This window comes from Eriocheir sinensis, chromosome 14, assembly GCF_024679095.1.
Source record: "Eriocheir sinensis breed Jianghai 21 chromosome 14, ASM2467909v1, whole genome shotgun sequence".
Lineage (NCBI taxonomy): Eukaryota > Metazoa > Arthropoda > Malacostraca > Decapoda > Varunidae > Eriocheir > Eriocheir sinensis.
In genome coordinates, this window is record NC_066522.1 from 1,913,010 (window position 1) to 1,939,639 (window position 26,630).

General features: G+C 36.4%; 1 protein-coding gene across 1 annotated transcript in view; it reads left to right on the plus strand.

Moving 5' to 3' along the window:
- LOC126998328 (uncharacterized) overlaps positions 1-26,213 on the plus strand; it is a 113,285-nt gene extending 87,072 nt beyond the window's left edge. The window contains exons 10-28 of the mRNA XM_050859815.1: positions 3,094-3,249; positions 4,307-4,459; positions 4,888-5,176; positions 5,294-5,403; positions 5,610-5,826; positions 6,177-6,335; positions 6,633-6,767; positions 7,021-7,663; positions 8,150-8,295; positions 10,788-10,935; positions 11,472-12,355; positions 14,341-14,486; positions 15,027-15,198; positions 15,332-15,465; positions 16,659-16,801; positions 17,288-17,432; positions 18,175-18,295; positions 19,037-19,204; positions 24,992-26,213. Coding sequence (XP_050715772.1) covers positions 3,094-3,249; positions 4,307-4,459; positions 4,888-5,176; positions 5,294-5,403; positions 5,610-5,826; positions 6,177-6,335; positions 6,633-6,767; positions 7,021-7,663; positions 8,150-8,295; positions 10,788-10,935; positions 11,472-12,355; positions 14,341-14,486; positions 15,027-15,198; positions 15,332-15,465; positions 16,659-16,801; positions 17,288-17,432; positions 18,175-18,295; positions 19,037-19,204; positions 24,992-25,651 — 4,729 coding nt within the window. The 3' untranslated portion in view covers positions 25,652-26,213. The remainder of the gene's footprint in view (positions 1-3,093; positions 3,250-4,306; positions 4,460-4,887; positions 5,177-5,293; positions 5,404-5,609; positions 5,827-6,176; positions 6,336-6,632; positions 6,768-7,020; positions 7,664-8,149; positions 8,296-10,787; positions 10,936-11,471; positions 12,356-14,340; positions 14,487-15,026; positions 15,199-15,331; positions 15,466-16,658; positions 16,802-17,287; positions 17,433-18,174; positions 18,296-19,036; positions 19,205-24,991) is intronic.
- The last annotated feature ends 417 nt before the right edge of the window (positions 26,214-26,630 follow it).

Consider the following 26,630-nt stretch of genomic DNA (forward strand, 5'->3'; position numbering starts at 1 on the left):
GTATGAAGAGAGAAGACTACTTAGATACCCTGATTTTTTTTTTCTTTTTTTTCGGGAAATTTCACAGAATATGGAGAAATGATACAGGACTCTTTGGTAATTTTTTTTCAAAAAGTGATATCTTCAAAGTTTTCAGATTTTACAAGCGGAGAGTCCTCTTAAAGGGGAGGTAGATAGTCTGACAGCTAAATTGGTATCTGGTGAAGTATGGCAACAATTATCATCCCCATGGACCAAAGCATTGAGTGTTGTCACATCCCTCCCTCTGTACATCTAAAGGATCATTAGTACCTACAAAGTTTTGTGCTTCTGGTCAAAATTGACAAATAACTTCTTTGGGAAAAATAAACTAATATTTTTTTGTTTTGTCTTGTTAAAATTGGTATTCTAGGGACATTATATGTAGAAGTTAGTTATCAGCTTCATAAATGATTAAAGATGTGAAATATTTTCCACTTTTGTGTAGTCTTTGTAAACATTTAATGTCTACAACAGTAATGTGTTTGCTATCATTAACAGGGGCCTCTTTCTACTTGATTATTCGCAAGCTGCGGAATGTATATACTTTGCTATTCTGAGTATTTTATTATATGTATATATGGTACATACCTATATGATCAAGTGTATGATTTGGTCTGTTTTTGTTACATGTATGATAAATCAACACCATCTTTTCATTCTGCATACCTTGGTAACCTATACTAATGTCCTTGTTAAACTTGTCCATCCAAAAGTTTACAGCCTTTGTTTTCAGACTTTAATCATCGTTTATCAACCTTATTTCTTGTGCATTACAGTTACCGTATTTCCCGCCATATAAGACGCACTAAAAAAAAAAAAAAGTCAAAAAATCACCTTGCGTCTTATACCCCAATGGTTAGGTTTTGGTAGGCCAAGGGGTTATTGTTACTGGTACGAAACCAACACCCAAAACACCTCCGTTTGACACTAGTTTACAGATGTCCCCAGAATGAATTGTACCGTATTTTGCAGCGTGTAACACACTTTTTTCACTCAGAAAATGTCATAAAAGTTACCCCTGCGCGGTATACACCGAAGGTACAAATTTTGATTGCTTTAAATAATGAATAGTGTGATGCAATAGAAAAGGAAAGTGTGAATAAGCAGAAGAGAGGGGGAGGACATGTAATGCAAAAAAAAACAAAAAAAAACATACAGGTCACAAGAAGACGACGCGCCACACCTAGGAGCCAATGCGTGGCGTGGACAATAAACACAAAACATAATTTTGCCCTGGCGCGCCAGTCACCAGTGTGCCGGGTACTTTGGTGGTGATGCTTATAGCGGCTATTACTCGGAAACAGTATTGGTGGAGCAGGGTGTATATACAGTCCAAGGTCCAAAGAAGTCTCTTCTTTGGACCTTGATACAGTCATACCTCGGTTAACGTGACTTTGCTCGGCAACCGTGGGGCGGATTAGTCTGGAGGTATTTCTGCTGTGCAACGGCCTAGTCAGCTGACGTTTTCTGTGATACATGTTCGAAAGGACGGATATCCGTGGATGACTAAAGTGTTTATTGTAGTCGCATTGTTGTTTCTCATTGTAAAAATAATTGTATTAAAACATAATATCATTGACAAATTAATCAACATCTACTTCTTTTTGAAAGTAGGTATACGGTCCCTGAAAGTCAAGATCAATAAGATTGCCCATCGAACGTAGCATCCTCGTGTGAAAAGTGACGGTGTGATTAGTTCCCTCGGTAGCTCGGCGAAAGTTGCCGCCTGCACACTGCGCAGTGACTACCAACCAACCCTTTTGTTTACGATTTCAAAGTCACAGTTGCTCGGGGTAAGAGCACTGTAACTCTTCAACCAAAAGTGGAACACTTTGAACACAGAGAAGGGCACAAAGCAACATACGGTACCATAGTCATAATTGTAAGTAAGGTGGCCAAATGTAATACTACATAACACATTAAGTTCAGGGAAAATGTGGAATTTTTATTTTTTTCTACATATATCTTGCCAAATTATAGGCTAAGTCTATATACACCAAGTCGAGTCATACGCAGGTTTGTGGGAGGAGACACGGCAGAGGTGTGGTTTATGCGTGACACTGGTTGGCGGACTAATTTAAATCATTCACTTCAACATGCCCTCCCTCACACCCCACACCGCCGTTTGTAGGCATTGGAATTACAGTCACGCAATAGCACAATAAAAAGACATTTTTTTCATCAGTGGCTTGCCTGAACGCGCTGTGAAAGAAGGCGAGAATATACATCCAGAGTGCACATACGGCCCCAACTTTAGTCACCCCTAAACTGGCGGGTCTTTTTTTTTTCTTTTTTTTTTAGCTTCAAGTGACGTCATCCCGCTGCTCCGCCCCAAAACCGCCTCCTGCGCGTACCGGTCGCAGTTTTGAAGCAGAGTGACATGACTTGGTATATATATATATATATATATATATATATATATATATATATATATATATATATATATATATATATATATATATATATATATATATATATATATATATATATATATATATATATATATATATATATATATATATATATATATATATATATATATATATATATATATATATATATATATATATATATATATATATATATATATATATATATATATATATATATATATATATATATATATATATATATATATATATATATATATATATATATATATATATATATATATATATATATATATATATATATATATATATATATATATATATATATATATATATATATATATATATATATATATATATATATATATAGACTTAGATTATAGGGGCGTCTATACTCCGGTGCGTCTTATATGGCGGGAAATACGGTATATTGTTTAGTAATGTAAAGTGCCATTACTTCATTTATTTTTTTCTTTTAGACTGTGAACATGGTTCCTTTATATGTTTGTTTTATCATTCATATTCTGTAACTTTAAGCAAATCATGTTCTGTATGAAAGAAATTAGATTTGCTGTAATATTCTTTAAAAATCAGTCACTGGTCTAGTGTTGTAATTAACAACACTGTAATCCCCCACACACACAAAAATATATGTTGATCATTACTTTTCTCACTTCCACAGTGAAGATTTGCAAAGTCTCTATGAGCCACTATACAAACAAGAGCTGATGGCCACAGCAGAGCCTTCAGATGTGCTGCTGACTGTGCCTACTAATGGGCTACCCACAGGCAAAATGTTGCTCATCATCATAGACAAAAATAGCTATGATAATAATTGGTGAGTTGAATTTGAACTTGCATGTCTCATTAGCATACTCATAATCATCACCACCATAACTGACCCTGGTTTCCATAGATGCTGAGTCAGTAAAGGTTTATAGACTATTTTGATGAATGCTTTATGTTTAAATAGTTGAGGTAGGGAAGGGACAGGTCCATAACCTCAGTCTCCTGTGTCATAAGAGTAACATTGATATTAACCTCTTCTCATAAAATTCAGTGAAATATTAAGAGCTATTATTATACCCCATGTTTCAGGGATTGTTAAATAAATACTTGGTAATGTTACCCATCAAACATTCCCAACATGCAAGCAACACAGGAGAGAGCAAGGCTAACATTATGCCTGAAGTTAAAGAAAAAAAGTGTTTGCTGGACTTTTTGCGCACGCAATAATTATGTGATTCAGTCAAAAGTATACTGGGAAAAAAAGTTAATTAAAGTGATAAGTGATTTAAAATGAAGTCAAAAGTGAAGTAATTAAAAAAAAGTATCCTAGAGGAGAGCATTGATAATAACCGTGGTACGCAGCAGTGTTAAAGACAATGAACATGTAATTATGAAAACGATATATGTGCAACATTACTATGATGCAAAATTTCATTATCACTATTGTACATCCCACCCACCACAACAAACAAGCTGGTAATTTTTCAGTCATCACACAGTGGCCTAAGACTATCCACATGCTGTCCTGAAGACCACCTATCAACCCAAACTCTAGATTCTCTGTCAAGAGGATCAAAGATGAGCTCCTGGGGACAGCATGAGCCAAGCAAGATGGCACCTCTATAAACATTTGCCTACGCCACAATGGGCTTGGGCTGACCACCAGACCCCACCATGAAAGCCTACTGGCATTGGTCAAAATTTTTTAAAAAGTAGGCCTAGTAAATAAACATGTTGAAAGGATTGATTAGCAGTGTGGTCTGTCACTTAATTTTTTTTTACTTTTAAAGATGTGCTTCGTTTTCCTCAATTATAGTTATGTCCAATTTACATTCTCTGAAAAATACTTTGAAAGTAATTACATTTTTGTGTTGTTTTCTTCCCAGGGGAAGGTACAATACATCTTCCACAGTTATCGGTGCTGACTTCAAGGTGAGTGCCTGGTGGTCTCGCTGTATGGTGTGGAACAGCAGCACTTGGGATGACGAACCGTGTTCTGTTGTCAGCGAGTCTTCCTCCTGGGATAGGACAGTTTGCAGGTACAGCATTATTTTTTAATTAGTATTTAGCTCTCAGTATAGAAATCAGGAAGCATACACTGTGTGCTCACCTGTATTTATTTATTTATTTTTTTTTTTTTTTTGTACATAATTGTAAAAATCAAATCTTTGATTAATGAAAATATTATTCATATCATGGAAATTATATTGGTACACATTATGATTTAATTAGCTTGTGTTATTTTATGTTTGTCTCAGGTATATGTGTAGCTATTCATAATTGAAGTTGCCATGGAAACTTTGATCAGTGTACTACCTGCCATGAAACTTTAATGTTCATATACATTTGCTACTCTGTATTAATCATATTTCCTATTTTCTCCACCTTCATTACATAATATGGTGTCAAGTTATAAAATTACATGTCTACCACTAAGTTTTACAAATGTCAATTGTTTTCATTGCAGCTGTGACTCAAAACACTCGGTGTATGGAGCCCAGACTATACCCGTCTTGGATGAGGAAAGCAAGATAGATGTCAATGAACTCATGCTTCATGAAACTTACATAGCTCTGTACTTCATTATTCTGCTCCTAGTGTTCTACTTCCTCTTGGCTTTAGCCGTGCAAACATCTGATAGACACAGGCTTAGAAGAAGAAATATTTGGCTCCGGGACAACAAGTTAGAGCATGAGTGGGCATACTTATTGACCATCAAAACTGGTACTCAGTGGAATGCTGGCACCACATCAAAGGTTATTTTGTAATTATTCTATATCTTTTGGAGACATTTAACACTGTATATATTAGTCACATACATATAGAATTGTGGTCATAGATGAAGTATACATCAAATAAATTCCTCTTATCAGGTGTATGCCATCCTCCATGGGACCCACGGCATGAGTGAGACCCGGGAGCTGCAGAGCAAACAGACTGGACAGCTTTTTACCCGTGGCGCGCTCTGTACCTTCATTCTGACGTAAGTTTTCTCTCAAGGTCTGTTTGCATCTTGATAAAGAAATGTAAGCTTTAAAAGAGGCAGGTTAGACATCCTTGATGGCTTATTTATTAACATCATCATTAACAGCAAGTCCAGAAATGACCAGAATAAAAGTAGACCAGAACATGAAACACAAAGGCTTACATCTTTCTTGTCATGAACATTTCTGCACCCTTGTCCAACAGAACACCGGAACCCCTGGGGGATATCCTGAAGGTGCAGGTGTGGCATGATAACAGCGGTGGAAGTGAGTCAGGCTGGTTTGTGTGCGAGACCAGTGTTGCTGACCTGGTTCTTGGGGCCATCTATATTTATCCATGCTACCGCTGGCTTTCAGTCCAAGCCGAAGATGCCAAGATAGAAAGGGAAATAACTCTGGAAAGCCCAACAACGTTTTTGCAGGTGTGTGAACATTTTTTGGTGAAGAGGAATCCTAGAAAGGTGGAGGTATGCACTGGAGAGAAGAATTGAAGACCATAAAATTAAAACAGAATACTTTTGTGTGAATGAGAGGGAGGACAGTGGAAACTGTAACAGTTACCTTGACACACAATATTTCACCAAAACTTTACTCTCGAAAAATGTTAGAGGGAGCTTGGGTACAGTTTGATGTAAAATTTCCTTGCTAAATCAAATTAGTTGATTAAAATAAAGAAGTAAAAGAATGAAAATACTTACATGAAGCACACTGATAACAACCGTAAACTTATTGCAGTAACACTGAATTAATGATTTGTTATTTTTATATTCAGGACTTTGAGCACTTCCTGCCTCAGTATGCCAGTGAGCACATGCTATGGACTTCACTGCTCACCACCTCCAACACTGCCAAGCTTTACCGCCTGCAGCGCCTTACCATATGTCTCATTGTATGCCTCTGTTTGGGCACTGTATCACTTTGGGTTGTTAAGGTCAGTTGATTTTGAGATGTGTATGCCTAACATTAGCATCATTTGTGTTCAAGAGTGTATTCTTACTTCAAAACCTCTCTATAATCATTCTTATGTTTTTAGTACATATAATGTTTTGGTAACTAGTAACATTTACTGAATTTCCACTCACTTATACAGCTGCAAATACACTCAGCAGTAAACATATCTTGCACATGATTGGCACCTTCCTTTCTTAAAGATTAGCAGTAGCACCATTTGCCTCACAAACTGCAGTAAGCTTTGTGAGCCTGAGGTAAAGTATTCATTTTTCTGCAGAAAATCAACAATAAGCACACGATGATGGTCCCAGATATGCATATTGAGCCACTGTACTATGGTGTCATCATTGCTATGGTGCTGCTACCAGTACAGTGGGTGCTGGAGATGATATTCAAGATGAGCAATAAACTGGTAAGCATGATATGCAATTAGCATCCCAAGAGCAGGCATGAATAGTGATGAAAAAATGTTTGCATGAATACATATATATTACATTGGAAATTTTCACTCAAAAGGCTAACAGACTTTGCATGGTAACCAATATATATATATATATATATATATATATATATATATATATATATATATATATATATATATATATATATATATATATATATATATATATATATATATATATATATGAAATCTTCTTTGTTGACAGGAAGAAAAAGAATATAATGCCAAAGCAGTTTTGGACACTCTAAGAGTCACTAAATCAGATGCCTCAGCCAATACTGATGACACACAGTCTTCCAATGACCCTCCTGACAGTGAAGCAAATATTTATGACCCTGAAGCTGAAATATGGAAAAATCTAAGGAAATGGGGTTTATCTACTGAACTGTCACAAAATGTATCCCATATGCTTCATCCAACCTTGGTACAAGATTTGGAGACAGACAATGTTGAGATTATTCAGCGGTTGAGATCAAGTACAGGAAATGTGTCCAGAATGTTTCAGTCTGATGGTGAATTCACTGCCATTCAACCTGAGTCACCTCAGCCTGACACTTCAGTAGAAACAGATCCTGAAGCAGCTGAAACTTCTGAAGAGAGTAACAAAATATGCTCCACATCTTTTCTTGGGGCATTACCAAAGCTTCTAAAACCTATTGGCCTTCAGTGTCTATCCACAAATAATGCCAAGAATAAGCCATGTGCGCAAGAAGAAAACTGGGAAGCTGGTGATGATGAAGATTATGAAGATGATGAGGATGCAGAGAGTGATGACCTGAGGGTTTCTTCAAGCATAACCTTCATCTTCTCTCAATGTGTAGGCTGGATAATGTGCTGCATCTTTGTAGGTAAGTACTCCACAAATTTTTATATGTTGATAGCTTTTTACTAATTAGTTTCCTAACTTACAGTGAGCTCAAACTCAGATAATGTCAGGTTTTCATTTAAAGTTTTGTGCAGACAGAGATAATAGAAAAGTTGTAAGTTGGGAGTTAATGCAAGCAAGCATGCTTATGACAGTGGAAAATAAATGAAATGCACAGTACTGGGATGTTCAGGTAAGTGGCTAAACCTTGTAACTTTTTTCTTGACTCATCCTCTCACCTTTATGGGAGAGTAGGTGTAAATTGATGATATATCTTAATGCATGATTGAAATATACACGTTTTGAAAAGTTATAGCACAAAATTAATTATTTATTCCTTAATGTTTTTTTGTGTGTACATGCTCATTAGGTAGAGAAGAGTTAAAAGTAAATGCATAGTGTCACATTACGTATATGCTTTTATGGTAGGTAACCTTGTTTATACTGATTACCATCACCTTCCTCCCAGCCATGTGCTGCATGGTGCTCTACATCTATGGGTCAGGCATGCCAATGGACTACAGTGCTTTGTGGATCCACATCATCTATGTGACTCTCTGCTGCTCCATATTTGTTATGCAGCCTCTTGTGGTTGTCATTTACACCTTTTATAAGGTTAGTTGATCTTTGTTTTGAAAAGTACAACCGTATTTTTCGGCTTACAAGACGCACTTTTTTTCCTATAAAATACCATGAAAAATACTTGTGTGTTTTCCAAGACAAATGTTGTATTGTGGCAGCAATGTCCAGGCTCAAGTGAGGTTGGACGGTCACCGTATTGGCTCGACCAATAGGGACGTGGATTTGTATGTTGTCATTACATTATGAGGTTAACTTAAGTAACTATTTAATTCAGCCTTTTATTTGATATAACCTCAGTACATACTTGTTACAAGTATTTCCATTACCATAAACCTTCCTGGAGCCAAGCCACAAGCCCAAACGTGACCCAAATGTCTGTTGTTTATTGTGCGGCTGGTAGCGGCGGGGGCCATTCTGCTCTTGATCGTGATGGTACAGGTGGCTTATTTCCATAGACCAGCAAGCCTTTGGATCGGCTGCGTTTGTTTTTAATTCACTTTTATAGAAATAAAACCACCCTTGGACAATGAAAGATGTACTATAGTATATTTACTAACCACCAACTAGTATGTCATCGCCATACGGACAAAATCGGACAAGTGATGAATGTAAACAAACCAATAGCCTACATGCCGCCATGTTTATGTCGGGGACCCACTGTTTCAGTGCGTGTGTATTTACCAACGGTAGTTGAAATTGCCTAGTTGTACATTTGTGGTGAGTGCTCCAGCAAACTTGTGGTGAGTGCTGAGACAATAGATAGTTTTAAGAAAAGGTTACATAAATTCATGGATATGGTGAAGCTGTTCTTGTGTGAGAATGACTTAATTTTTTTTTTCTCAAAATTTCTCTCCAATATTAGGGCGCGTCTTCCAAGATGCAGCGTCTTGTAAGCCGTAAAATAGGGCATTTCTAACACTGAACAATGCATGATTATATCTCTCAGCACTTTGTTTATGAGTTAAGAGGTATAATGAGTTAACCTCTACTCTGATTGAGTCACATTAGTTGAAACATTGTATGGAGTTTAAAAGGTTATTAATCCTTTCCTTGCTAAGCGTTCGCAACGAGACTATCCCCTCAGGTGCGCTCGGGCACCCCAGCGGGGGAAGGGGATCTCTTTTATCCGCTGTATCTCAAAAACTATTCATCACAGCTACAAAATAAAAACAACATTAGAAAGAGGAGGCCAAGATCTATGAGATTCAGTTATGTAAGGTTCTCCTGCGAATGTACAGGCATGTTCAGGGGGTGTTTTTTGCTGTGAGTGCGACTGATGCTCGCAGCGAGCTTTTAGCACAACCAGCAAGTGATGCTAGTGCTCGCTCTTTTAGCCTCTGTATCCCAAAAACTATTAATCAGAGCTAAAAAACAAAAACACCATTGGAATGAGGAGGCCAAAATCTCTAAGATTTGGTAATGTAAGCCTCTCCTGCGAATGTAGAGGCACGTTCAGGGGGTGTTGCCTGTGAAGACGTACATTTACACGTGCGCGACGGTCAGCCGTTAGGCAACTACTGAGTTAAATCTTTTGATGATGGCAGGGCAGTATTGCTAACTGCAAAATTTACAACTATTTGGTCAAAATATCAGTCAGTTGATAGGTGAAGATATGCAAAAATGACGCTATATTGGACAACAACATCCACCAATTGCTAGTCCGTAGATTTTCCGAGCTAGGCTGATATGATTTTCCGCCAAATTTCGTGGAAAACCCACTGAATTGCCAAAGCTGTGGTGTGAGAAATAGTGTTGGAATACACTCATACGCGGGAAATTTGAGTGCGACTGGAGCTCGCAGCGAGCGTTTAGCACCACCGACAAGTTACGCTAGTGCTCGCCACGAGCGTTTAGCAACGAAAGGGTTAAATATTATACCCTAAGCTAGGTAGCTTAGACCATATAGCTCTGCTGTGGCTAGAAGAGAGCACTACCTCTCTCTCACTGAGAAGCCACCATTTGAACAGAGTAATCGAAGGTTTTTCTCATCAGCTCCCTTCCTCTTAATGACTATCCACTTACTTACTTAGTTTACTTAGTTGTGTCTAGAGGTCTTGTGCCTCACAGTTGTGGTGGTCCACTGACACTATTGACATTTTCATGCTAACTACTCTTCTGAACTTTCTCACTGTGTGCCTCCATCACTTATGCAGTTCCCATACAAGATTTTATATTCTAGCTCATCCCTATGCTGTTCAAATTCCTCATTCAAGAGTTAACCACCATCTTCATTCTTTCATCCCTTTCACTAGTATACTGTGGAACAGCCTTCCTTCATTAATTTTGTAGTTCCTCCTTCCTATGACTTGAATGCAATCAAGAAGGAAGTATCAAGATGCCTCTCTAACCAAAGCTGAGTCCCTCTTCCAGCTACTCTTATTGTCCTCTGTTTATGGGACCAGAGCTATAGTGGGCTTTTTTATCTCATACTTTTTTGCCCTGGAGTGGCTTCCTTTGCTGTAAATAAAACGATAATGAGATATTTTTTTAGTTACCATAACAGTAAATAGGATATGATTTGGCAGGTTTGTGTGTACCGATGGCTTGGGTGCAGAGGCTGCATCAGCTCCTGCATCACTGTCCCTCTGGACCAGGTGGTGGACATTTGGAATCGTTACCAGACTGCCCTGCGAAGACAAACACTCACCACACCAGATAATAACACTGAGAAATGTAAGAATGAGGATTGTTCTTATACAAACTTTTTTCATATCCATCATAATTACTACTTGTGGAACATCATTTTCCCCTCCCATGTTAATTATTCTTAGGTTTTGCAGAATGGTAATTCGTGAAAATTCAGTATGAATAAAAAGATTCATGAAGCGATATTTTCTGCATTTGTAGAGCTCATTCCCAAAAAAATTTATAATGTTTATTCAGCAAATATAGAAAACTGTTTCATTGTGGGTGAGTGACAAACAGAGGGCTCTTTTGAAGAAACAGTTTAGTTACTTTAGTAGATGGAAGGATCATTTTGAGAAAAAGAATCCCACATAATATGAATGTGTGGATTAGTTGCCAGTAAATTTGCAGCTGATAGCAATAATTAGTGAGATGACTTAAAGGCCAATAGCTGTTGCTATAACAGACATTTCCTGAAACAGGCTTCATTGTTGTTCAGATTCAATCATATGGGGAAACTCGTATCATGCTGTATCTCAAATTTTCTCTAAATCTGTTACATCTTATTTTTTCTTCTTTTCCAGTATTAGAAGAGAGGCAAAGAACAAGAGAACTTAGATCAGCTCATCCTCCAAGTGAAGATTATTTACTTAAGTGTCGTGAAAAGGAAATTCGCCGAGAAAAGGTGTACAGCTTGTTCAGGAATACTCTTGGACATCTGGCTCTCTTGATGGTGTTGATAATTCTTGCCAACAACGTGAATATTTACAAGCGATTCAGTTTGAATGAAGCTATTTCTTCCTCTCTAAAAAATGGTTCATGTTTAGATACTGCACGCTACAGGGATCCCTGTACCTTGGCTCAAGGAGATTACTGCAATCAAATACCAAATGAAAATTACATGACTTTTGAGGATATCAAGACTAAAGATGATTGGTGGCAGTGGGCATACACTGAGCTGATTGCATTAACTTATAGCAATCATGATGAATCATTTAGTGACTATAACATTTTCTGCGATACAAACAGCATCATCATTGGACAGCCCAGACTCAGGAAATATGACAGCACTTCTCAGGAGTGTGAAGCAAGCAAGGTCAAGATTGACAGCAATAGATCTATGGCAGATCTTCTGAAAATTGGAAATTGCTTCCCTGATTATGTAGATGAAGTGCCTCACTTGTTTTCTTTTGGCTCAAACATGGACAAAGAATATGAATGGGATGCCCACTTCCTGGCAGTTACTCATGGGCAGTATAGTCAGTATAGCTACACATCTTACAAGCAAGACTTACCAAGCTCTAAGTATAGTGCAGATTTGATGTTTTATCTCCTCCAAACAAACAACTGGATGAACAACAATGGTACACGTGCAGTCGTCACCGAATTCACCCTCTACCACCCACAAACCAACCTGTACACAACACTCAACTTGTTGGCAGAGTTCCCATCTTTATCAGGGGCTGAGGTGAGTGTCTTAATTAATACATAGTAATGCTGCTCAAAACTTAAATGTAAACAAGTAAATTCAGACTGCACCAAATTTTTCTTCACCAACATTGTAGTTTAAGAATGGATTAATCTCCCACCTTCAGCTGTCCAGTGCAACATGTTTGACTCAAAACAAGCTCGACCAACACATCCTTCAACTTAATACTTACTTAAGTAGAAATGCAAAGCTTGGACCTATCTGATTTATGTAGAATCACTTACGGTTTAAGGGGGCTGGCCGGGCAAAAAACGAAGAAAATCAGTCAAAAATGAAAAATTGAGAAAAAAAATCCTCAGCTGCGTATGCCCTTTGAGAATCTAATTATGAAGTTTTTCATTAAAATTCGCATTACTTTTTTTCTTATGGGCGTATAATGGACCCCCCATGCATCAAAGCGATGCATTCGGGGGCTCACTTAGAATATGAATGAAAGCTTCCATTCAAAGATCTGGAAAAGATTTCAAAAAGTCAAGTATGCTGGAGCATCAAGAGTCAAATCTGTTTCCTAAATCACCATCCTTCACCATAATTTTGGATACAACAAAGTAAATTTCTTGCAACATCAACTACTCACTCAAAATTCGAGAATAAGATACTAAAAGGAAAAGCATGAGGAAGAAGAAGAGATCCAAGAACATCAAAGAGAAGAAGAGAGAGGTGACATATGCTCCACAAGCATTCTGAAACAAACCTGGCAACAACAAGTAGCTTGGCAGCTATGACACCCCTCCTTTATGAGCTAATACCCCACCTCAAGCTGAGGCAGGGGGGGGGGGGACCAGGAGCCTTATAGACATAATATTTTATGCCTGGACATCAAAATATATGACTGAACATGAAGATATATCTTTTTTATATATCATTACAAATAAATGAAAGGAAAAATGCCATGATATCACTTTGCTTTGTTTGAATGTTACGCATTCAAAACTTTACCTTGCCGTATCTCAAATTGTAAGTTATATACCTTTGCACTTCAATTTCTCCATCATTTTTCAACCGATTTTTTATGAAACCAACACCAAAACCATGCCTAGACTTGTAAGAATCAAACTATAGCAATTTTTTTTCTCGTATATAATGTGACTGAATTATGGTGCATTTCATGAAAGTTTGAAAATTTATATTCCGCAAACTAATGATTATTGATACAATATTTTGCTATACTTTCATTGGCCTAAATATGGTTATTGTACAATAATAATTATTCCCATATAGAGCAATTATTATAGTAGAAATAGCCTTTTCAAAAAATCTTCAAATTTTCCAAAAATGGTCATTAGTAAAAAATGGAAAGATGATAGATTGCTTTTTTTGGGCTAAATCTTATGCGTAGAGTGTCCTTTACGTCTGGTATATAAATCATGACAATAACCCATTGAATAAAGAAAAAAGGGTAAAAAACGGTCTGCCCCCTTACGGACAGACACCTAGTCTGGACCATAGGGTCTGTGTGGTCTGAATTTCTATGTAAATCTATGTAAACTTTTTTTTTAATATGGTGGCCCATACTCTTCAAAGCTATCAGGGATTATGAAACATCATGCCAGTAATGCCCACTTGATAGACTAGCTTTGCTTTATACTTGTGACTTGTATATAGAGAGAATATCTATACCATATATGTAAATGTGAGCAGTAGCTCAGTTTATGTTGACATGTTTTAAAGTCTTTAGTATAACCTATTTATGAACACCATTCAGTGTACTAGTTTCATAATATGCTTATATTGTTGCACAGCCTATGATGACCTCTCAATTATAGCATACCTTCATATCTTTGACTTTTGTGCTCAATATTATTCCAAGAAAACATCATAAAATTTCTGTAGCAAAGGCACTTTATATTCAGCAGTGTATTATTATTCTGTTATTGTTTCCATGATTTAAATTTTTTATTCCTATACAGTATGTTATCTTAATGTCTGGAGTTTCTGCTGAGTCCTACTCTTTCTTTCACCAGATGACAGTCTTTATTTCATCATCACCCATTGAAAGATATGAAAGAAGATTGGCTGTGATATATATGCTGAATGAGGCTATTCTTTTGGGAATAGCAATGTATTATCTGAAGCTAATTGCAGTATACATCTATAACTGTAGATTCAGGTATGTCATATTGTCATGTTTTGTATTCTTTAACATCTACTGCTAAGCTTTCCCATGTTGATTCTTTATTTTTATTTACTATTTATTTATTATTATTATTATTTTTTTTTTCGGGGGATGGGGGGATATTACAAACTTTGAATCTTTGTATCATCTCTTCAATACTCAGCAACTAAGAGGCACAGATCCTTGATTCACATATTGGGAACATGTATGCATCGGCATATTAAACGAACTTCCATAGTGAGACTCTTCCCATAGATCCCAGTATACTAAGTGTACTAACTATATTAGGATCTATGGGCAAAGTCTTGCTAAGGCAGTTCATTTTCAAAGATTAATGTAATATAGTTGCTTACAGTATTCTTCACTTTTATTTGCTGGAACATGAAAAGTAATCACAACCATAACCTTTTAAATTGTTTTCCTAAATCAGCATTTTTATTAATAACTGTTATTATGTTGTTTGCTAATTTCTGCATGCAGAAGAAATTTACCCTTTTTTGTTCAAAGTACCTAATATAATACAAACTTTTTTAGGATCTGGAAATCCTATTGGGGGATGCTAGATGTTCTGATGACCGTCTTCAGCTGGAGTTACATTGTCTGTCTGATGTTACGGGTGCAAATAGCTGAGGATGCCATGTGGCAGCTCCGAGTGGCTTACTTCCAGAAGTTTGTTAATCTAAAGGGACTAACTACCTGGGATGGAGTAAGTAATTTTTTGTTTATGCTGTATGTCATGTGCTTTACGTACCCATGGTCTATTAAAATGCAGTTTCACTAAAGCTATTTTTTACTTAAATATAGTAAAGACAAATTCATGTTAAATTATTCTCCTACAGGTTCTGGAAACATTGATTGGTTGCATGTTGACTGTCCATCTCCTACGCTGCTTAAGTCTTGTAAAATATTTGCCTCGTTCATACCGCCTGGGACTTGTACTGGCTAGTGCGTGGAAAGATGTAAAAATTATAAGGTTAGTGTATTATGTATTATACTTTATATAGATTTCTTTAATAAAAGGAAACCAGGTATGTAAGGTTAACTTTAAATTTCAGAGGAAATGAGTTTCCTTTGTATGACATCAGAAATTCATGCACTATCTGCAACTGGTGCTCAACTGGTTTAGTTTCAGCGAGAAACATAGATCTCTGTCAGAACCCCTTACCTACACATTAACAGATTCCCTCATTCTGCTCATCAATCCAGGAAAGTTACAAGAAACACCTTTTACATGGTACCATATAAGTGATTTCAGATATGACTGATTGATGCAAGTAAAGATAATTTTTTATTTATTTGAAAGTGAAAAATTTATCATTGTAGCGTGGCCTAGATGTTAAGGAAGCACTAGATCATGTGTGCAAGTCTTGAGCTCAAGACCCAACAGACTTGAGCCAGGTAATTTTGTTTTCAGTATCCCTAATTATCATTATAATGGAAATTAGAATTTGGAAACCATGAATTTGATCTACCTGTTGCACAGACAAGGGTCACATACTTTTTGTTTATTTGTTTGGCCTTTTGACTGTCATACAGATCAATTTATTAATGAAAATCAGCAAAAAATATTTTTATGTTTATTTAATTCCTGCTTCTCATTACCTCAGCAATTTTCTTTTTTCTCTTAGGGAAATTTATTTTCCTCATTTAGGAATCCTGCTTTAAATGATGTTAACAAACAATATAGTGACATTGTATACTGCTTATTGAGTTCCTGTCATTTAACCTGACTGTTTGCAGTGAAAAATTTTGAGACTACTATTTGTAAGTTGATTAACCATTTCCATACGGTGACGCAGACGTCAGCGTCACAGTATAGAAAAGGGTAAGAGGAAATGGAAGAGGATTAATCCTCTTCTAAACCTCTTAATCCTCTTCTAAACTTCTTAATCCTCTTTCATTTCCTCTTCGGAGGTTTAGAAGAGGATTAAGAGGTTTAGAAGGATTAACCCTTTCCATACGGTGACGCCGACGTCGGCGTCACCGTATTGAAGGAGTTAAGTTTTAATAAATTTGGAAAAGGCTTAAGTATGAACACTTGGAAGAAAACAGGTACACAGGGTATTTAATCATGTTTAGATTTGATTGAAAATATGTATTAGTGCTTTACTGTATATTGGAATTGAACTGTGAATGATTCTCAATTTTGCTTGTATTTTTCAACAGTCGGTACCTGCTGGTGTTTCTGATCGCCTTCATGTGCTTGGGACACACCTGGTTCAACACTCGTCTTTGGGAATTCCATTCACATCCTGAAACTCTTCTCACTCTCCTGAAGATGGTCTTGATGCAACTGCCATTCCTAAGAGGTAATGTGTCTATTATGTGGCTGTTACCTCAGTTATATTTAGCTCCCTGCCAGAGTAATCTAAGCAGCAAATTTAAAGAAATGGCAGATAATGCCATTAGGTGAATTTGAAATCTTTTCATCAGAGGGCCTAGCCTCCCAGCATCATAGTGAAACAAAAATGGCTTCCTGTGGGATGTTATTCTTAAATTTGGTCCAAGGCTGCTCATATACATGTATAAATATTTGTCATAATCATAGCCTCATTTTTATTATTGGAGCTGTGCCATTTACATACATTAGATATGAGATGATGTTACCGTTTCTATTCTCTCACCTTTACCCTTATTTCCAGTATTTGGTGTTTAGTTCCCCCTCCATTCTTCCACAAAGATTATACATAACCATAAGTATATTTCATACACTCTTGCCTAATTCTACTCTGAATGTGAGTAAAATTGCCAGAACCTTAATTGCTAATCTATATATTTTGTTTCATACTTTTCAGTCATAGAAGAAGAAGCAACAGGATCTGTGTCTGTCTTGGGCTACTTGTACTACCTGCTTACTTATGTGTTCCTATACCAATTGATGAGGGCCCTGTATGTAGCTGCCTTTCTGAATGCTCGCAAGACATTTGTGGATAAGCCTGGGTAAATTAATTAATTTGATCCCTGAAGCCTATCCATTAATTTAGCTTTGCCATTGTTTTTAATAAAATTAATGTTAGTCACACACATTAACTATTTTGTATAAATTGGTGAAAGGGTTTAAAAAATAGATAAGAGAAAATTTGTTTAAGATGCTGACAGAAGAACACGGGAGACAAATATATATTAAAGAAATCTATATGTATAAACATTATTAAGAAATTAAGCTTTCCAAATAGTTATTGACTTGAAGTAGCTTTGAACTAGAAGTGGAGTGTGCAAAAAAACAATCTTAAATTCAAGGTCAGTAAGTTAGACATGAAAACAATACTGAAAACATAACTAATCCTGTACACTACCATCAGGTAAATACAATTAGATATAGGAATATACGCACATACACATGCCTGCACACACACACACACACACACACACACGAGGGCACAGTAAAAAATTAAAGAAGGGAAGATGCTTGTGGGACATTAAGAAATATAGCTTCCCGCAAAGAAATTTAGAAGTTTGGAACAGACTAAGTGAGGATGTAGTATCGGCGACGAGTGTGCATAACTTTAAGGAAAAGTTGGACAAATACAGATACAGAGACGGGACCACACGAGCGTAAGCCCAGGCTCTGTAAAACTACAACTAGGTAAATACACACACACACACACACACACACACACACACACACACACCAAATGAGTATCTATCACACTAAAATTTGTATTATTCTTTCTCCTTCCAGACTGGATGTCAAATGGAAGGATATAACTTTTTATATGAAGGAGCGCTACCAGTCTCTTCTTGGGAAAATTTGCCAGAAAGAGAAAGAGGAAGAAAGTCAGCCTGCTGACAACACTCCTCCAGTAAGTACTATGAAGAGATGTCAAGAGTTTTATCTACGTACTGAAACCAATCCATCTTATTGCATTAGGTCCTACAAGGGAAGAGTTTACTTAATCTGTCATATATTTGCTACAAAGAAATTGCAAATATCAAAGGTACCAATCTTGTTTGCAACAGTTATTTATTAGCAGAAATACCTATTGCATCTATCAACACAATTTTTAATAAAAAAAATCCACCAGAAGAGAAGAATGCAACTAATCATGTTTAACAGTTGGGGTTATCTCCTATAGGGAGAGATTCATTGACCCCTGTTCCAGTTAGTCTCTTTTATGTTACAATATCCACCAACAAAGAAATGTCTCTGTAGGGTACTGTAGGACAGCAGCAAGTAAAGGAAAGACACATCAAAACTAAAAGTTGTGAGGTACACAGGCTCACTGGAAATAGAGAAAAGAAAAAAGCTGACCACAGCAGTGGACACAGCTTGCCAAGGCAAGTAGTTTGCTGGGAAAGGAGTTATCATTTGGAGCCATACACAACTTCCATTTAAGGACACTGCTCCATTTTCTGTTATTGGAGCTTGCAAATTTTCACACAAGTGATGTATTTTCTGGGACTGAGGTTAATGAAACTCTTCCTCTGGAAGATAATCACAGATATTTAGTGTGTGCACTAGCCTTCACGAGCTTCACTAAAAAATCATTACTCCAATAAATATAAATGTATCATATTTGTTTACCAATAACTTCTTGCTGCAGGATTTCTACATGGCTGAGTTGGAGCTGCAGATTAACCAGGTGATGAGTGGGCTGGAGAGCCTAGCTGAATCACTGGGCGTAGTGGTTGATCGTATGAACAGACTGGAAGACACACAGTCATGTTATTCAGACACAATTGATTCTGAGGAGCATCTATGGAGAGATAATGTAAGTTTATTTGTAATGAATATATTTTTTTGCCACTTTAGTTTTTTAAAGATATTATGCTCATTATTTTGTGTGCATTTGCTTTAGTTGTCTAGCAACCCTCCCCTTTTAAAAATGAAAGCTTGTAGTCAGGTAATTCTAGGGTCCAAATTACAACTTTATGATGTAAAAGATTTCTCTAGAGATTTTGCAAGTTCTATCCTATTAGAATAAGATTCCAGAGGGCAACCTTTTCAAATCAGTGTAGGTCACCAAAAAGTGGCCATTCTTTCAGGCCCATAGGCATCCAATACGTCATCAGTTGCAACTCCCTGAAAGTAAAAAAGTTTCATGTCGCTGCTTTTAGATGTCATCAAAACATGATTTTGGTGTTACTATCTGTTGTCAAGATCAAGGAACCTTGTGTTACTTATTTCACAATGATTGGAGAGTCTGCCATATTAGAAGTTAAGCTGGCCACCAGTCAACTTGGATTTTATGCAATGCATTTATTTAAAGCTCCATATATTGACTATTCCCCAATATTTCCAACACTTACAATAAATTGACCAACCATAATAATTATCCATGTTTATAGTGGTTAGGTGTGCTCCTCTATATACTTATTCAACTTGCTAGATGATAATATCTGATATTCAGTATAGTAGATTGGCAGTGCAATGCCTCAGTAGCATAGTGGTTTGCATGCCTAGCTACGAATCTGCAGGCCCTAGTTTGATCCAATCCTTGGCCAGTCAATGCCCAGCTCACCCAGCTACTCATTCCCTCTTTCAAGCTGGTTAGTAAATGATGTACATGGTCAATTTATAGTATATTTGACAGAAATATTGGGGAATAGTCAATGTAAGGAACTCAAATGATTGCATTACGTAAAAAAACAACTTGAATGGCAAACACCTTGGATTCCCATATGGTATATTTCATTCTGGGGTCACCTGGGAACTATTGTGTCAAACGGAGGTGTTTTGGGTGTTGATTTTGTACCAGTAACAATAACCCCTTGGCCTACCAAAACCTAACCATCGGGGTATAAGTCGCACAGGGTGATTTTTCGAATCTTCAAAAAAAGTGCGTCTTATATGGCGGGAAATGCGGTATATAATTTTTTTACCAGACAGTTTAGGTGGACACTGCCACCATCTTCAGTGGTAAGAAGCAAGAGAGGAAGTAAGTCAATGCAGATCTCATTCAAATATGAACAGGCAAACATGAGAAGGGAGGGGTGGACAAACCTTTATCCAACAGGTCATCTGGTGAAGGAGCCAGGTCAATTCCCTTTCCCCATGCTGCAATGGACAGGAAGAGACTTCTCAATCAGTCATCCCATGACTGGACCTAACTTGACAGTACCTTTGTTTAAATTGAAATTGTTGTGTTTCTCAATACACATTGCTTCCATAACTATGTTTTTTGTAATCTTTACATTTATACAATAGTTGGATATTTTCCAATGATTTGTTTTTTCCTCGTGTATAAAAATTGCATTATTTTAAACATGTGAAAAAACAAATCAGGATTTCCTGGGAAAATAGCCAGTTGTATTAATGTAATGATTACAAAAACCTAGTGTCATTGAAGCAATGTGTATTAAACAACAATTTCAACTGTCCTGTCGGACAGGGATTTGTCCACCCCTCCCCGCCCTGCCCTCTCATGTTTGCCCATATGTGTTTGTATAAAATGAGATCTGTATTGACTCCTCACTTCCTCTCCCACTTCTTAGCACTTAAGATGGTGGCAGTGTCCATCAAAACTGTATGGTAAAAATATACATCTTTCATCTGCAAGTGTGGGTTTTATTCACATCCTAATTTTCTAATGAGGATCTTCATTGCCAAACTAAAGTTTATTCAGTTTATCAAGGCTAAAATGCACTTGCCCATAGAGGTGTATTTTTCCACAAAGTTTTCTTCTACCTGACTGGTTAATTAGACGTCTGATGCACCGTTTATTTTAAATAATTGCCAGGTAACGTGAGCCAACATATATTTACTATCAAGTTTTTCCCTCCGATATGTTATATCAATTAATTAAAAATGATGATGAGTAGGTAAGCATTAAGTAATTTGCTGGCAAGTCTCAATCTGTTAACATTGGAGTTGCCTAAGTCAGCAACACAAGGAACATAAGCATGTGTTCAGATACCTGCTACTTTAAATGAATTTTTTTCATATATTTTAATTCACATTTGGACAAGTTGCACTAAACCAGTGGTTTTCAAACTATTTAGTATGACGGCACACTAAGAAACAACTAATATTTTGGCGGCACACCTGCCCTTTGATATATATATATATATATATATATATATATATATATATATATATATATATATATATATATATATATATATATATATATATATATATATATATATATATATATATATATATATATATATATATATATATATATATATATATATATTCTTAAACTTAGCAGTACCTTTTAAAATACTACATGTAAATTTCATTATTGATAATGCACACTTACCTTATTAGTGAGAAATGTGAGGTTGGCTCGATTTGCATATCCGCGGTATATTAGGAGGAACACTAGACAGGCACACCCTCATTTCTTCTTCAACGCTTAGCAGTCTTGACCTTTTCTTACTTTTTATGTTAGTGAGGGTTGAGAACCCTAGTTCACACAAATACGAGGTTGAAAACTGGAGAAGAATTTTTTGAGCTTTTTTCGCTAAATGTCTATTTTTTGTAGCAGCAGTTTTGGGAAACATATCCAAGTTGCCATCTTTCTCTTTAACATTCCAGAGCCTAATTTTTTCTGTCAGAGCCTTCATTTTATCTGAAGAAGATAACAGATTTTCCAGTCTCCCTTGCATGGTAGTACTGACATTGTTCAGATATTAAAAAATATCTGCTAAGTAACATAATTTAACACACCAAGTTTCGTCAGCCAGTAATTCACAATATTCAAGTTTTCCTTCAAGAGTAAAGAAGGTGAGCATTTCTTCCTTCAGCTCCTGTACTCGAGAAAGCACCCTGCCTCTTGATAACCATCTAACTTCTGTGTGCAAGATAAAGGCTACATGAGGAGCCCCCATTTCTTCACAAAGCAGGGAAAACAAGCGTGACTTAACTGGTCTCCTCTTGATAAAGTTTACCATTTTTACAATGTCATCAAGAACAGATTTGAGTTTGCATTCCAGTGTTTTAGTAACAAGAGCTTCACGGTGCAAAAAACAGTGGGTTGAAATCAATTCTGGATTTTCTTTTTTCAATAATGATACAAAACCTTTCACTGATCCTACCATTGAAGGAGCACCATCCGTGCAAATCCCTACACATGATTTCCATGTCAAATCAACCGTCCGCAAATAGTCACTCACTGTAGAAAATATATCTTGTCCTGTGGTTTGCACTAGTTCTTTGCAGCATAAAAACTGTTCTGCTATTTTATTGCCAATAATATACCACATGAACACTAGTAACTGTGCTTTTCCTCCAACGTCAGTTGACTCATCTACTTTTAAGGCATACATTCCTTTTTCTTTTACAAGTTCACATACACTTTTTTCAATATCAGATGACATCTCCTCGATTCGCCTACTAATAGTATTATCAGAGAGAGGAATTTTCCTGACTTCTTTTTCAGCTTCAGCCCCAAACATTGTTTTTACTATAGCACAGCATGATGGAAGAATGAGAGATTCAGCAATTGTATGGGGCTTCATAGTTTTGGCAATTAATTCTGCTACTAAATAGCTTGCTTTTTGAGCCTTTTCTGCCACTTTAACCTTTTTCTGAAAACTGCACTTTTGTTGTTTGTTGTCATTTAAGAGTCTCTTGAAATAATCCAGAGGTTTATCAGAAAGGTAACTGTGTTTTGTAGTTAAATGTCTCTTCATTTTACTAGGAACCATGGCTTCATTCGATAGTTCAGTACCACACACAACACATTTTGGCTTAGGACCAAGTTCATCGTCACACCATGTGAACCCCAGTGCTAGGTAGTTGTCCTGATATGAGCGACGAGGCTTACTTTTGCTAGCAACTGCCATTGTCTTCGTTAGGTCTACACTTGGGACAGCAGAATTACGCTCATCATCAACCATCACGTTACTTACACTAGCCTCCTCATCACATTTGCGCTTCTTTATGATGAATTTATCCATTTTTCTCAGGTTTTGAAAAAAATATGAATATGACAACCAAAAGAGCAACTTTCTACAGTCACGGTCAAGGCCACACTGACACACACTGGGGAGTGGGGAGCGGCTGGGAGCAGGGTGCTTACAGACGCGTACTGGACACGTACTTGACCAGTCTGACATTCGCATTACAAGTATTATTCTCACCGATTTACGTGAGGAATTCTCGAAACCTAGCAAAATTATATTATTTTCGCGGCACACCAAGGAGATAATGGCGGCACTAGTGTGCCGCGGCACACACTTTGGGAATCACTGCACTAAACACAAGAAAACGTAATTATCAACTTTTTTAAAGTCCAGAATCTGCTCATATGACTTATTAGATGACAGCATTAGTGATGCATTCTATTTTCTGTTTCATTTCATCTGTCCACCAACAAAGCGGGAATTTTGATGGATGTGGCACCTGCACATTTTTAGTTTGTGAATACGTGAAAATCAACTGTTGTGATAGAAATTTAAGCTTATTTTTCAATAATGTATTTGAATGTTTATACATACTAAAAACTACTCAGTCACTTGCATTGATAACCTAACATACAAGCACACAAAAAGACAAGCTTGTATCAAACAACATAGTCACATCACGCTCGAACGATCAATCTATGATTTTTCAAATTCATATAATTCACCTCATTTCATGTATATTAAAGACATCTGGGTCTGCAAGTGCAAACAAAGGGTATTTTAATAAAGGGTAATTTAATAAATAACGATTAATATTCAAAATTATGTGAAATAGTAAATAATACCTCTTGAATGTTAACGCTAGGCTATTTTGAATATTATCCATGTTATTTATATGCAACACATCAAAATTCCTTATGTATAGACTCTTGCAGACCCAGATATCACTTTATGTACCTGAATGAGATCAAATACGGGTATCTGAAAGGCTATAAGTCGTTCGAGTATGATCAGACTATATACTGTTTGATATACGTACAAGCTGTTCTTTCGTGTGCTTCTATGGTATATTATCGATGAAAATCGGCAGGTTTGTGGTTCATATAAGAGGGCTTGAGAGTTTTGTGTGTACACAAACATTCAAATATATCACTGAAAATATAAAGTTAATCTTCACTCAATCACGAACTAACAATGTGCAGGTGCCACTTCTGTGTTCACGAGTGGACAGACGGAATGAAATGGACTATGGCAGTAAGCTATTCTGTACACCTATTCTGTAGATACAGTAGATCGGATAAAACCATATATTAATAGTATTTTCCAATCTGCATTAGAAATTAAAAAAGAAAAATACACATCAAATAGTATACCTCTAAACACATTCTTGTGTTGCTGACTTGGGCGAGTGATGTCAACAAACCAAGACTTACCAGCACATTACTTCATAATCTCTACTTGGTATAATTATTATAAAATATATTACATGTCAGAGGAAGAAACTTGTTGATAAATATGTGTTGGTTCACATTACTTGGCAGTTATTTCAAATAAAATTATTTATTTGGACAGTTTCTATTCAACCAATCAGAAAACTTTCCTTGGAAAAATAGCATCTCTACATGTGAGTGCATATTTGCCTCGATAAAAATATGGACTATCAATGGAGAAAAAATTATCTATTTAAATACTGTGATTTTTTTCAGGATGGCTTATGCAGCAATGATGAAACTTGGCAAGAGGAAGATAGTGAGTCAAGAACTTCTACATTTTTGAATGAGAGAGAGACCACATGGGACTCCATGCAACAACAATTGGATGTGGGGGAATCTGATTTTAGATTTGAAACAAATTGTACCCAGGGTGCACGACCAAGATTTGTAAATGAAGCTGTCAATGAACGTAAAATGTCAGTCAACAAAGAAATTAACCTTGATGCTTTTACTGATATAGAAAGTTGTCAGACAGGAATTGAAGCCCTAACTCAAAAATGGAACTCAGCATTAGGTGATCCATCCTTTGAATTGCTAGATGATGGTGGTACACTAGAAAAGTTCCTGAAGGATGTCTCGGAAAGTTTTGACAACTTCACATCTTTCGGAAAATATGGAAAGACACAGTTAAGAGTGAATACAAGAATACATCCAAGCCATGAGTCTCTAAATTTGTCACAAAACAACAGTGGAGTGACAGAAAATGTAACACATCAGAAAGGGATACACTCAGACAGTGCTGATGGTTCTGTTCCCAGAGGCATCAGCTCGAGGCTTTGCAAAACCCAGACACAAGGTCGAGGAAAGGGACAAGTAGATGCATTGGACATTTCCATCTTAGAATCTGATCATGAGGATGAGAGTAATTGCTGAGGGAAAGTAGAAACAAACTTAGTGTGCTCTTTAGTTGGATGGAGGATGAATAGATTATTTACTGCTAAAAAAGATTATGTAAATGAGATATTGTCTAAAGCATTTGTGAGAGGACAATTCTATATTTGTCTAAGAAACATGGCTTGCATGTAAATTGTTGATTATAGATACACTTTGAATTATTATAGCTATATACAATTTTTCATCATTACTGCTTGCTGCTTTCACACAAGATGTATTACCTCGTGGTTCATCATGATATCTTTCATTAATTTACCACAAATGTATATGTGTGGTATCAAAGCAGAGACACAAAAGCAAACGAGGATGCATTGTGTCTAACATTGCCTGTGTTCCAGTTTTGTAACAATAGTAAAAATGTAAGTCTTCCTAACATAACTAAGATTAATCATGTTGACATGACATTACTTTTAGGGTATAAAATTACAAAGTGTAATTGCCAGGTCAATCATGTTTGGCATGGCCTGTAGACTTAATCATATTATTAACTACAGCAGAAAAAAAATTGTAATAATTCTTGAATAAAATTAAATCTATTGTTTTCCAAATATTTTACTCCCAATTGGCACCCCACAAGGGACTGTCTTTGTATCTCAAGTGAGGGTAGTGGATCTAAACAATAGCTTATTTTGATTGATTTTTTTGTTTATTAATATATGACCCATGAATCATACTAAAGTTAAATCATATTTTTATATTTGTATTCATTCATACACATTTGGTAATAAATCTATTGTTTCTGATTCGCAGAATTGAGTGAAATGGTTCACCCAAGTCTGAGGTGAGCATTATCGTGCACTGGCAGCCTGCTGTCACAAGGCGTGTCCGATTTCGTGGATACTGTATGCTAGCCTACGCATGGTAAACAGTCATCAGTGTCATTAATATGCAGGCAGCAATAACGAATACCGTCAATTATAGTCGATATTGAGTTAAAGAATATTAGTAATGTCATGTT